General features: G+C 45.5%; 1 protein-coding gene across 6 annotated transcripts in view; it reads left to right on the forward strand.

Annotated features, from left to right (window-relative positions):
* Positions 1 to 12,926, forward strand: part of limch1a (LIM and calponin homology domains 1a) — a 46,829-nt gene that overhangs the window by 8,090 nt on the left and 25,813 nt on the right. For all 6 annotated transcript variants that reach the window (XM_061246192.1, XM_061246196.1, XM_061246194.1 and 3 more), the window contains exons 2-5: positions 10,416 to 10,486; positions 10,998 to 11,067; positions 11,511 to 11,617; positions 12,016 to 12,046. In XM_061246192.1, the coding sequence (XP_061102176.1) occupies positions 10,416 to 10,486; positions 10,998 to 11,067; positions 11,511 to 11,617; positions 12,016 to 12,046 (279 nt within the window). The remainder of the gene's footprint in view (positions 1 to 10,415; positions 10,487 to 10,997; positions 11,068 to 11,510; positions 11,618 to 12,015; positions 12,047 to 12,926) is intronic.

Consider the following 12,926-nt stretch of genomic DNA (forward strand, 5'->3'; position numbering starts at 1 on the left):
CCGGATCGGCTACGTGATGGGATTACTCAAGGGGAGAGCCTTGGACTGGGCGACAGCTGTGTGGTCCGGGGGTTCATTCCCTCCCCGGTACCCGGAGTTTGCCGAGGAGATCCGCAAGGTTTTCCAGCATGCATCCAGTGACCAAGAGCCATCCCAACGTCTGATCGCCCTTCGCCAAGGCAGGAGAACCGCGGCGGACCATTCTATCGAGTTCCGTACTCTCGCGGCGGCCACCAGCTGGAATGATGCAGCGTTGGCTAACCTGTTCCTGGCCAGCCTGAGTGAGGCACTCCAGGACGAGTTGGCACGTCTCGAACCCATCATTCAGTTCGACCCACTCGTCCGTGCTGCCATCCGTTTGGACAACCGTGCCAGACAACGCCGGATTGAGAGACAGGTCCCACCCACTCAGGCATACCCCAGGCGAGGGTTAAGTTCCCGACCGGAGGAGAAGCTAGCCGAAGGAGTCGAACCCATGGACCTTTCCCGTGCAGGCATGAAAGTATCGCCTGAGGAACGGACACGTCGGAGAGCAACCGGTTCCTGCTTCTATTGTGGGAGGCTGGGACACACCCAAGTTCGGTGCACCCTCCGGTCCAAGAACTCTGCCTCATCTGTTGAGGTGAAAGTGCTCAACAAATATGAAGGCGCTGCCAGGAACGACCATCGCTCCACGCTTACGGCCATGTTGATGCTTCCCGACAGAGCAATCCAGGTTAACGCGTTGGTGGATTCTGGAGCTGACGCAAACCTCATTGACGAAATGATGGCCATGGAATTGGACATTCCCACCCTCCCACTACCCCACCCCGAGAATGCTCGGTCATTGGACGGAAAGACGTTCTGCCGCATGACCCACATCACCAAACCCATTCAGCTGATCATTTCTGGAAACCACCACGAGATGATTCAGTTCCGTGTCATCCGGTCCCCTAACGACCAGCTCATTTTGGGATTACCCTGGCTCCAGAGACACAACCCCACCATTGACTGGAGTTCATGCCAGATTCAAGCCTGGAGTCGTGAGTGTCACCAATCCTGCCTACGATCCGCTCCTGCACCAGCAGAGGGTGCACCCAACCCACCACAGGTCCCCAAGCCCTCCCTGGAGAAGGTGCCCACCCCTTACCATGACCTAGGCACGGTCTTCTCCAAGACACAGGCACAGACGCTTCCCCCTCATCGACCCTACGACTGCGCCATCGAGCTGCTACCCGGTTCCACACTCCCCTCAAGCCGTTTATACAAAGTCTCCAGACCTGAGAGGGAGGCCATGGAGAAATACATCCGGGACTGCCTAGCCAATGGACTGATTCGCCCATCCTCCTCACCTGTGGGCGCCGGATTCTTCTTCGTGCAGAAGAAGGATGGCTCATTGCGTCCCTGTATTGACTTCAGAGAACTTAACAACATTACAATAAAAAACAAATACCCTCTGCCATTGATGGACTCTGCCTTTCACCCTCTACACGATGCCACGATCTTCACCAAGTTAGACCTACGCAATGCCTACCATCTGGTTCGTATCCGAGAAGGTGATGAGTGGAAAACCGCCTTCAATACCTCCCTTGGACACTTTGAGTACCTGGTCATGCCATTCGGCCTCACTAACGCACCTGCTGTGTTCCAGGCGCTAGTCAATGATGTTCTTCGGGACTTACTGGGCCGACACGTATTTGTTTACCTGGACGACATTCTAATTTACTCTACCAATGCCAAGGAACATGAGATTCACGTCAGGCAAGTTCTCCAGAGACTTTTGGAGAACAAATTGTTTGTCAAGGCGGAGAAGTGTGTCTTCCACACCGACACTGTCGAGTTCCTTGGCTTCATTCTGGAGAAGGGACAGATCAGGGCGGATCCCAAGAAGATTCAAGCGGTCACTGACTGGCCTACGCCTTCCACCCGGAAACAACTCCAACGCTTCTTGGGATTCGCCAACTTTTACCGCAGATTCGTAAGATCATACAGCCAAGTTGTCTCCCCCCTCACCAAGCTCACATCCACTGCCATGCCATTCCGTTGGGGCCCCGAAGCAGATGGGGCATTTGTAAAAATTAAGAGACTGTTCTCTACCGCCCCTATCCTGGTGCACCCCGATCCCACTCGCCAGTTTATTGTGGAGACTGATGCCTCTGACACTGGGGTGGGAGCCGTGCTGTCACAAGTCTCTGCCTCCGACAACCGGTTACACCCATGTGCCTTCTTCTCCAAAAAGCTCTCACCAGCGGAGAGAAATTATGACGTGGGAAATCGAGAACTCCTCGCAGTCAAACTGGCACTAGAGGAGTGGAGGCATTGGCTGGAGGGATCCGAGAAGTCTTTCATCGTCTGGACCGACCATAAGAACTTGGCGTACCTCCAGACGGCCAAAAGACTGAACTCACACCAAGCCAGATGGGCGCTGTTTTTCGGAAGATTCAACTTCACTCTCACTTACCGCCCGGGTTCTAAGAACGTCAAGCCAGATGCCCTATCCCGACAATTCGACACCTGTCCTGAGCGTGAGGCACCTGAGAACATCCTCCCGGGTTCCTGCACTGTCGCATCCGTAACCTGGAAGATTGAGGCTGTTATCCAGAGGGCTCTACGGGAGGAACCCGACCCCAGGTCCAACCCAGGAATACGCCTCTATGTCCCATCAGCTGCTCGGACACAGGTGCTCCAATGGGCTCATTCATCTCCCCTGTCCTGCCATCCCGGCTTTACCCGCACTTTGGCGGTGCTTAAGCGAAAGTTCTGGTGGAGCACCATGATCCCCGACACCAGACACTTCATCAAAGCATGCACCACCTGTGCCAGAAGCAAGGCCTCCCACCAAGCCCCTGCTGGTCTACTCCAACCGCTGCCCGTGCCCAGTCGACCCTGGAGCCACATTGGGGTGGACTTTGTTACCGGACTTCCCCCTTCCGAAGGTAACACCACCATCCTCTCCGTAGTGGATCGTTTTAGCAAGGCAGCCCACTTCATCCCCCTACCTGGATTACCCACCTCCCAAGAGACCGCGGATGTACTGATAAAGGAGGTGTTCCGCATCCACGGAATCCCCTCAGACATTGTATCCGACCGGGGCCCACAATTCATTTCCCAAGTGTGGAAAGCCTTCTGCCTGGCCCTCGGTGCCACAGCCAGCCTCTCATCCGGCTATCACCCCCAGTCCAATGGGCAAACCGAGAGGGCCAACCAGGATTTGGGAGCCGCACTTCGTTGTGTCTCTAACCAGAATCCGGCTTCATGGAGCAAGATGCTCACCTGGGTGGAGTATGCGCACAACACCCTGCCCTGCGCCGCTACCGGAAAATCTCCCTTCGAGATCTCTCTTGGCTACCAACCTCCACTGTTTCCTGACCAGGAGGCCGAGATCGCCGTTCCCTCCCTCGCCACCCACATGAAGCGCTGCGCTAAGATCTGGAGGGATGCCAAGGCCGCACTTTTACGCACGGCAGACCGTAATCGGCGCTTCGCGGATCGACACCGCACACCAGCTCCAGCCTACAAACCAGGTGACTCCGTTTGGCTGTCCACTAAGGACATTCCCCTCCAAGCCACCTCTCACAAACTGCAACCCCGCTTCATTGGTCCCTTTAAGATCCACAGCATTATTAACCCATCCTCTGTTAAACTGTCACTCCCTGCTTCACTTAAAATTCACCCCACATTCCACGTTTCATGTATTAAGCCTGTATCCTCTCACCCCATTTTAATTTAAAATTAATTTTAATTTCAGCCCCGTATGACTATTTGGACAGTGGTACAATTTCTATTCTTTTGGATCTGTATTCCAGCACACATTGGATTTGAAATGAGACAACGAATAATGAGGTTAAAATGCAGACAGTCATCTTTAGTTTGAGGGTATTTACATCCATATCAGGCAATCCATTGTCACGTTTCAGGTCTGTCTCACCATGTTTTATGTTGATTTATGTTTATTCATGTTGTCTTAGTCACGTAGTGTTTTATCATGTATTATGTTGTCTAGGTTCGTCATGTTGTTTAGTTATGTTTCGTTACGATTTATTTTCTTGTCATGTCTAGTTATGTTATCGTACGATTTTATTACCTGGTTATGTTGAGTGATTATCGTCTTAGTTTCGCTTTGTGTTATGTTTCGATGCATGTTTATTGTTACGTTAACTGGTCGTTGTTATGCATACACTTTTACATGTTTTTCCGCAAACCTTGCGTTCCGCCTTTTCTCTCTCTCTCTCTCTCTCGTTCTGTCCTTCACTCCCCTAATGTTCTATTTGTCTATTTACTAAAACTACTAACGCTAGATCAGGATTGGGTAGAAACTAACAAGACTAATCATGTGTTCATGTTACCTTACGTTTCTCGTGCATGTCATTTACTAATTTACTAATGCTAGGGCAGGATAGGTTTATTACTAACGATTACTAATCTCCTTGTTAAACTTGTCATCCATCGCACCTGTTTTCCATTTCCTTGCTACGCTCTAACTAATTGTCTACACCTGTCTACACCTGCATTTATAGCCCAGTCGCGCAACTGTTCACTGCGAAATTGTCTGCCTCTGTTTTTTCACGCAACTCTTGAGCATTATTTACTGTTTGATTACACGTTACGATCCACGCCTGTTTACTGACCATCGACTATTGATTTCTGTTTTGTGACCTTCGTTTTGTTTCTCGACTACGTCCCCGCCTACCGTTTTTGTACTTTTGTCCCGCTGATTGTTTCATGGTTTCGACTTCCGCTTCGCCCACGACTACGCCTCTGCCTGCCGTCCGCCTGTACTTCAGCCCCGCTGACAGCTCTCCTGCTACCGGACCTCCCTGCACGTTTACCGACTACGAGTTTGCCTCTTCCCTCGGCACCGTGCTTTTTGTTTGTTTACGTTTTGTTTGGCTGGATCTACGTGTATGGACTTTGCTTGTGTTGACTACTCTCCTGGGATTCGTCCCGAATAAAGCCCTGAGGGGTCTTTATATTACTATTGTTTCTGAGTCGTGCATTTTGGGTCCAACCCCCACGCACCCGTCTCATCCATGTAGGAATTACATTCCTTTTTATACGTAATCCCTCCATTTAAGGGGACAATATGTAATTGGACAGTTGTTTCTGATTACTCAATCGCTTCCTTTGTGCAGGTATAAGAAAGCTTTCAGTATCTAGTAAACTACTTTGCTAGAATATTTTTAAGAACAAAGAGAGCATTGGTGTATGTGTGGGATTAAGCACTGGCCAATGAGTTTAGAGTGAACCTGAACAGGTAAGATGCATCTGTACATCATAAATGCTTTAGTCATAAATGCGCAAACTATAACACCATATTTCACAGATGAGGGGGGGTGCTTTGGTCCTTGGGCAGTTGATTTTTGCCTCTTTGTTTTTGTATCACTCTGATACAAGTCAACCTTGGTCTAATCTGTCCACAAAACCTTTTTCCGGAACACTGCAAGCTTTTTTCATACTACTTAGCAAATTGTAACCTGGCCATTGTTTTTATGCTGCTAAAGAGTGGTTTGCATCTTGCAGTGTAGCCACTGCAGATCTTCTGTGGAGAGTAACCACTGACACATCCATGCTTGCCTCCTGAAGAGTGTTTGTGAACACAGGGGGGTTTCAAGATCTGGCTTGATGCGGTGCTGGATACTTTTTAGCTTTTTGGTAAATTAATATGTACACTTTATTGGCCTACTACTTTTAGGCAAGCATTGCTGGGCTGAATGACCTGTTTTCGTTTTCGAGCAACTGTAAAGGTCTTGTTTTGGCCTACCAGTCTCTTTGTGATTACTGACCTCACCAATGCTCTCTTTCTTCTTAATGATGTTCCAAACAGTTGACTTTGGTACGCCTATTGTTTGGCTTGGTCTGTCAGTGGTACAACTCTGTACAATCATATTGACAAAATTCCTAGAATGAATACATACTGAAAGGTTCCTTATACAGTAAATACTTGGACAATGACACATTTTTTGTTGTTTTCGCTGTGTACTCCAGAAAACGAATGGTTGAAGTCAGTGATCACTATGTGGTTAAAGTGCAGACTTTAGACTTTTACATTACATTACATTAATGGCATTTGGCAGACGCTCTTATCCAGAGCGACATACAGTTGATTAGACTAAGCAGGAGACAATCCTCCCCGGGAGCAATGCAGGGTTAAGGGCCCAATGGCTGTGCGGATCTTATTGTGGCTAATTCAAACCACCGACCTTACAGGTCCCAGTCATTTATCTTAACCACTACGCCACTGTGCCCCTTTTTGTGGCACAGTGGGTAGTACTGTTGCCAAGCAAGGAGGTCATGGGTTTGTACCCCACTTAGGCCTCTGTTTGGAGATTTAATGATCTGTCCGCGTGGGTTTCCTCCGGGTACCCGGGTTTCACGTGATTGACATGGTCAAGAACATTCCGCTTTTTGGCCCAAAAACTCCTTGGTTGCTTTGGCTGTATGTTTTGGGTCATTGTCCTGCTGCACGGTGAAGCATCGTCCAATCAGTTTTGATGCATTTACTTGCATCTGAGCAGATAAGAAATTTCTGTATACTTTGGCACTGTTAGCAGTGACATCATCAACAAACACAAGTGTGTCAGTTTGAGTGGCAGCCATACATGCCCAATCCAGAACCTTTAATTGAATGTACATTTTTCCAAACTGTAAGCTGGTCATTCTTTTTGTGAGGCTTGCCAGGGATTTGCATCTTGTAGTGAACCCTCTGAGGTTATGCTGACATAGTCTTCTCTTGATGGACATCTGTGACACATCTATGCCTACATCCTAGAGAGTGATCTTGATCTCTTGAACAGTTACAAAGGGATTTTTCTCATAACTCAAAGGATTCTTCTGTCATCTACTACTCTGATCTTCCGTGGTTGACCAAATCGTTTGCCATTACGGAGCTCACCAGTGAGTTCTTGCTTCTTAACAATGTGGCATACCTAATATTTTGGCTATGTCTCTGATTGATTTATTCTGATTTTTCAGCCAATTGATGGCCTGCTTCACTGGCATTGATACTTGTGCTCATGTGAGACAATAAAAGAATGCAGATGGCACTCCTAGAATCAAGTCTCAACCTTTTATGCATGAATTAATGATGAATCTAACATAACATAATGGCGAGAACAGGCCATTCTGCTCAGCAACGCTCACCTTTTCCTACCAGTAAGTGTACCTACTGCTTAGTTTTCCTAAAAGCTAAATCATATCTAATACTGTATCAAGCCTGGTCTTGAAGGCCCTTTGTGTTTCTGCCTCCACTACATGTCCTGGCATGCTATTCTGCACGGTGACCACTCGCTGTGTGAAAGAATACTTCCTAATATCTGTGTGGAATTTATCCTTCGCCAGTTTCCATTTGTACCCTCTTGTTCTGCTAACCGGACTCACTCTGAAGAATCGCCTATAGTTAATTTTATTAATCCCTTTAATGAATTTAAAAGCCTCAATTAAATTCGCCCCTAAATCTCTTTTTACTAAGATTAAACAGATTAAGCATCTTAAGTCTATCTTCATAACTTCCATCTTTTATACATGGAATCAATCTGGTTGCCCTTCTCTGAAGCTTTTCCAGGACCTCTATATCTTTCTTATATATCATCTGCTAATTTAACTAAATTATTCTCAATGCCTCTGTCAAGGTCATTTATGTAAAGGAGGAAGAGCAGTGGCCCCAGTGCCGAATCCTGTGGGAATCCACTTCCCACAATACCCTGCTCAGATAAAGTCCCTCCTACTACTCGTTGTGTTCTATCCCGTAGCCAGTTCTGAACCCACTCTGAAATGGCTCCTGTAATTTGTACCATCCTCATTTTGATAATGAGTTTATCATGCGTTACCTTATCAAAAGCTTTTTGGAAATAGAAATTTAACACACTGTCCAAGTAACATTTGTGGAGCCAATCGTCCAATTACACTTTTGGTCCCCTAAAATTGGGTGGACTAGCCAATGTATAAAAACAGCTACAATTCCTACATTATTCACCAAATATGGATGTAAACCATCAAAGCAAAAATTGTTTGATTTCAAATGCAATGTGCTGGAGTACAGAGCCAAAACAACAAAAAAACATGTCACTATCCAAATACTTATGGACTGCATTGTACCTGCAGTAAGGAAGCAATTGAATAGACCTGACTTATCAGAAACAGTTAAGAGGCCAACCATCGTAATTGGAGGGACTATGTATACACAGGATGTAATTCCTGAATTTACTATGGAAGTAAATATATTCAAATTAATTCATTGCTTCATTTCCAATCCAATACACATGAGTACAGAGCCATAAGAACACAAAATGTGTCACTGTCCAAATACTTACGGACTACACTGCATTTGCAGGGGTGGCCTGTAGCGTAGTGGTTAAGGTAAATGACTGGGACACGCAAGGTTGGTGGTTCTAATCCCGGTGTATCCACAATAAGATCCGCACAGCCGTTGGGCCCTTGAGCAAGGCCCTTAACCCTGCATTGCTCCAGGGGAGTATTGTCTCCTGCTTAGTCTAATCAACTGTACGTCGCTCTGGATAAAAACGTCTGCCAAATGCCAATAATGTAATGTAATGTAATTTGCCTAATTATCCCCCCCTCATCTGGTACATGGTATAGAGTTATAAAGTTGTAGATATAAATCACACCATTTTTCTTTTTATATTTGTTCTGTTTCTGAAAGTGGTTGATTTGAGTCACTAAATAAAGCTTCTCATCTTAAAGTAGTGTTCTGATATCTGATCTTATCTGTCTGGAATATGGTTGATTTAGCACCTTATTATGGCCTCATTGTGTTCACCCTGTCCTCCTCTGTACTGCATGCAAAACTGGCATGGCTCATTCGCATGTGTGTGTGTGCGTGACTGCGTGACTATGTTGGTTGTGATTATGTATCTGTGGCTGTGGAATGTGTGTGTGTATAACAGTGTATGCATGTCTTTGCTTGGGGATTTTGTGCATGCGTGCGCACATGTGTATACAGTGTTCTCATCAGTTTAATCTACAGGGTTCTATCTAGTTTTTATCTATATAATCACTCTAGCACTCTAAGAGTCTTTCAGCGCACTTGTCCCTGAGTATGGTTATGGTTTGTTGTATGTCGCTCTGGATAAGATGCCTGTATTGTAATTTCATGTGTTGGACAGATAATTAGAGGGGAGATATGTTGCCCCCTCAGACACACACAGATCCACAGACACAGAAAAGCAGGTAAAAAGGACATTTGATTTTTACTTCCTGTCCTCACCCCCATCTCCACATGTCTGTGGTGCTGCCTCTGCTCAGCATATGTGAAAAGGCTCAGAGGCTCGCAGAGTAACTCATCCGGATTATGGGATTATGCAGTAAACATGGGCATGTTCCTAAAGCAAGCAGGCAGGCTTTCACAAGCAGTCCTGTTCAAGTCATCTTTAGTTAGATAACCTTGTAAGTGTACATTTAATAAGTATGTTCATATGTGTGTTTGTGTGGCTGTACAATACAGTGTTGGGATCAGCTCTCCTGCAGATTTGTTACACAACTGTGTTACACAACTTAAATCTCCTGACTGAGTTTTGCCTTTCTTAATAGCAGCCTAGAAGGGTGTTGGTATGGTCCAGATTTGAATAGTGTTGGTATGGTCCAGTTTAGAATGGTGTTGGTATGGTCCAGTTTAGAATGCAGGTGGTACAGTCCAGAATGCACATACATGGCTCTGGAAAGACTGCTGGCCTTATGTAAGAATAAATACATCCATAATATGAAATATCTTAGACTATTTCTCAAAGGTTAATCTACACTTTAGATTTAGGAAAAATACAATTAAATGAATTTTCCCACAAGCACTTTCATTAAGTACATAAAAGTGTGAGGATTATATGTATGTCATGTCCAGCTTGACTCATATTGCTTCCCTCCCCAAACAGCCATGTCCTGGTCCACTGGGAGCTTTATTTATAGCCCCTTTCACATTAAAATGCAGCTCAAAGGGATGGGGATGGTTCCTCCAGGAAACCAACAAACTGCTCTTAAATTGGGAGTTCTAGATGGAGAAGTAAAACACCTTTTTCAACACCTTTTTTTCCTTTCTTTTAAATTCATTCATTTCCAAACCAATTAATTTCCCGCAGAATATTTGTACTCCACTCTGCTGCTATTTTAAATTATTATGCACGTCTTCAACTTATTTACCTCTAAGAATAGTGTCCTAATTCCTGACCTGTCACTCACCACAAATCGCTCCAGGTATGTTCCGCAGAGCTAGAAAACTGTAGAAAGTGCAGTTGATCAAATTTCACTGTTCAGCAGTTTTACCTGAGGACCTGGCACATAATCCTGGCATGACCCCTCGCATTGGCCACAGCTCTCTGCGGTCCCGCGCTTGTCATAATGTTATTTTGCAGATAAAGCACACAGCAGAAGAATAAACACAATCATTCTTAATGAAATAAGAAACTATTGTTTTTTGTGTTGAACTGCAGGAGGCGACGGGCCGGCGCTTTGGTGACAGGGATTTCAGAAGCAGCCTGGAGAACGGGATTCTGCTCTGCGAGTGAGTCTGGGCCTTTCACAGCTCCAACGGACAATATTAGTGATTATTAAAGTAATGAGTGCTTTCTTTATTTATTTTTATTTAGCCTTTATTTTACCAAGAAGTCCCATTGCGGTTCAAGATTTCTTTCCCAAGGAGCCCTGGTCAAAAATATACCTCCTGTTTAAGATCCACATAGAACATTCTTCTAGAATTAAATGTTTACTGACTGATAAAATGCTTGCTGCAGCATCAATCACAGTCAAACCACATTTGTCTAATTGCCATTTATTGATTTCCTTAAGATTGCCCTGGTTCAAGGAAATGTAAAATACTTGCAGCCTGACACATATCTCTCTTACCAATTTGTTCAGCTTGAATGTTGAGTGCTGGCAACATCTGTTAATGGTAGTGATGTCGCCCTTCAGGGGCCAATGAAAAGTTGTGGATGAATCCACTGAATTGAGCTGCATCTCTGTACAAAGCAGGCCCAGTGCATGCTGGGTAAAGGCCCTTTATATCCTGTCCACAGGCTCCTCAGCTGTATTAGACCAGGACTTGTGAAAAAGATAAACCGGCTTCCCACTCCCATCGCTGGACTGGTGAGCGACCACTGACTGTGTGTTTGTCTGTGTGTGCGTGCACACCTGTCTGTGTGAGTGTTTCTGTGTGTAAAGTGTGTGTGTGAGTGTGTATGTAAAGTGTGTGTGAGTGTGTGTGTCTGTGTATGTGTTTGTGTGTGTATAAAGTGTCTGAGTGTGTGTGTGTGTGTGTGAGTGTTTCTGTGTGTAAAGTGTGTGTAAGTGTGTGTGAGTGCATGTGTGTGTGTGTTTCTGTGTATGTGTGTGAGTGTATGTGTAAAGTGTGTGAGTGTGTGTGTGTATAAAGTGTCTGAGTGTGTGTGAGTGTTTCTGTGTGTAAGTGTGTGTGTGAATGTGTTTGAATGTGTGTGTGAGTGCGTGTGTGTGTGCGTTTCTGTGTATGTGTGTGAGTGTATGTGTAAAGTGTGTGAGTGTGTGTATAAAGTGTGTTCCCCTCGGTGCAGGATAACCTGTGCCTGTTTCTGCGGGGGTGTGGAAGCCTGGGGCTGAAGGGCACTCAGCTGTTTGATCCTGGAGACCTGCAGGACACCTCTGTACGTGCCAACCTCAGGTCAGTCAGTCTGCTGTCTGTCAGTCTGTCTGTCTGTCTGGTGTCTGTCTATCTGTCTGTCTGGTGGCAGTAGTGGTTAGCTGTTGCCTCGCAAGGAAGGAGGTTCTAGGTTTGAATCCTGGCTGGCCAGATCCTCTCTATATGGAGTTTTCATGATCTGGCCGTATTCATGTGGGTTTACTCTGCATACTCTGATTCCCCCCACACTCAAATACGCTCATGTCAGGTTAGGTGTGCTCCTTCCGTTACCCTTAACCAGGGCAACTGGAGTTGGTCTCCGGGTGCTGCATTGTGGCCACCCACTGCTCCTCAATGGACAAAAAGGACAACTTATGCCTTATTAATCTGTCTTTATAGTCTGTCTCAGTCCTGACACATATTTTCTGTCTCCTTCGTAGGGGTTCAGACTGCAGCAGAAAGCTGAAGAATGTAAGTGAACTCTCTTCTCTCTTCTCCTCTCTCCCTTTCTCTGTCCCTTTCCCTCTCTGTCTCTTCCTTGCTTTTTCTCCCTCGCTTTCTCGTTCTCTCCTTCTCCAGTGCATGCAGTCCGAGTTCTCAGCTGAAACATGATTAGCTCCCTTATATTGTCATCACTCAGTATGCATGAACATTATTATTGTGTCCTGGCGTGTTTACATTACATTACAAAGCATTTAGCAGACGCTAAATATCCTATTTTCAACTGGTTGAGAATGTTCTCCTCATAGTGTGTCACACAAGGATAACCACGCCCCGTAAAGAAATATGACCCGTAGTTTGCACCGCTGGCTTTCTTGTTATGGGCTAGCTAGCTAGCAAAAATTATTATTGGATAAGTCAGTGTCCTTACCTTAGCTATCGATAGTTGATATATCAAGTTAGCTAGTTTGTGAAAATTCAGTCTCCCAAGATGAGCACGTATCATGGCGCTAGCTATGGTAACAAACCACGGCGTGGAATGTGGGGGCACGGTCTGTCAATCATAGCTAATTGACAATTCTCATTACCAAGCCCAGACAGTTTGGGTGAACTTTTGTAGTGGAAAATTTAGGCTTTGAAAAAAAAGTTTTAAAATACATTTAAATGACTGAATAATAAATAAATAAACGTTTTGTTCTTGCCTAAAGACAGCTGACAAGTCTCACATTCAACCACCATGTTAATCTTTTAAAGAAAAGTGCCGAAAGTGACTCTCAGATGGCGAGATAATAATAGCACAGATACACATGTGCAACAAAAAAAAAAAAAGAGGATTCTGTGAGTGTTCACTTTTGCTCCTATTAAGAGGCAGGGTGTTCTGATGCTAGTCTAAGAAATGCCCTCAATACTA

This window comes from Conger conger, chromosome 6 (assembly GCF_963514075.1).
Source record: "Conger conger chromosome 6, fConCon1.1, whole genome shotgun sequence".
In the NCBI taxonomy this organism is placed as follows: Eukaryota; Metazoa; Chordata; class Actinopteri; order Anguilliformes; family Congridae; genus Conger; species Conger conger.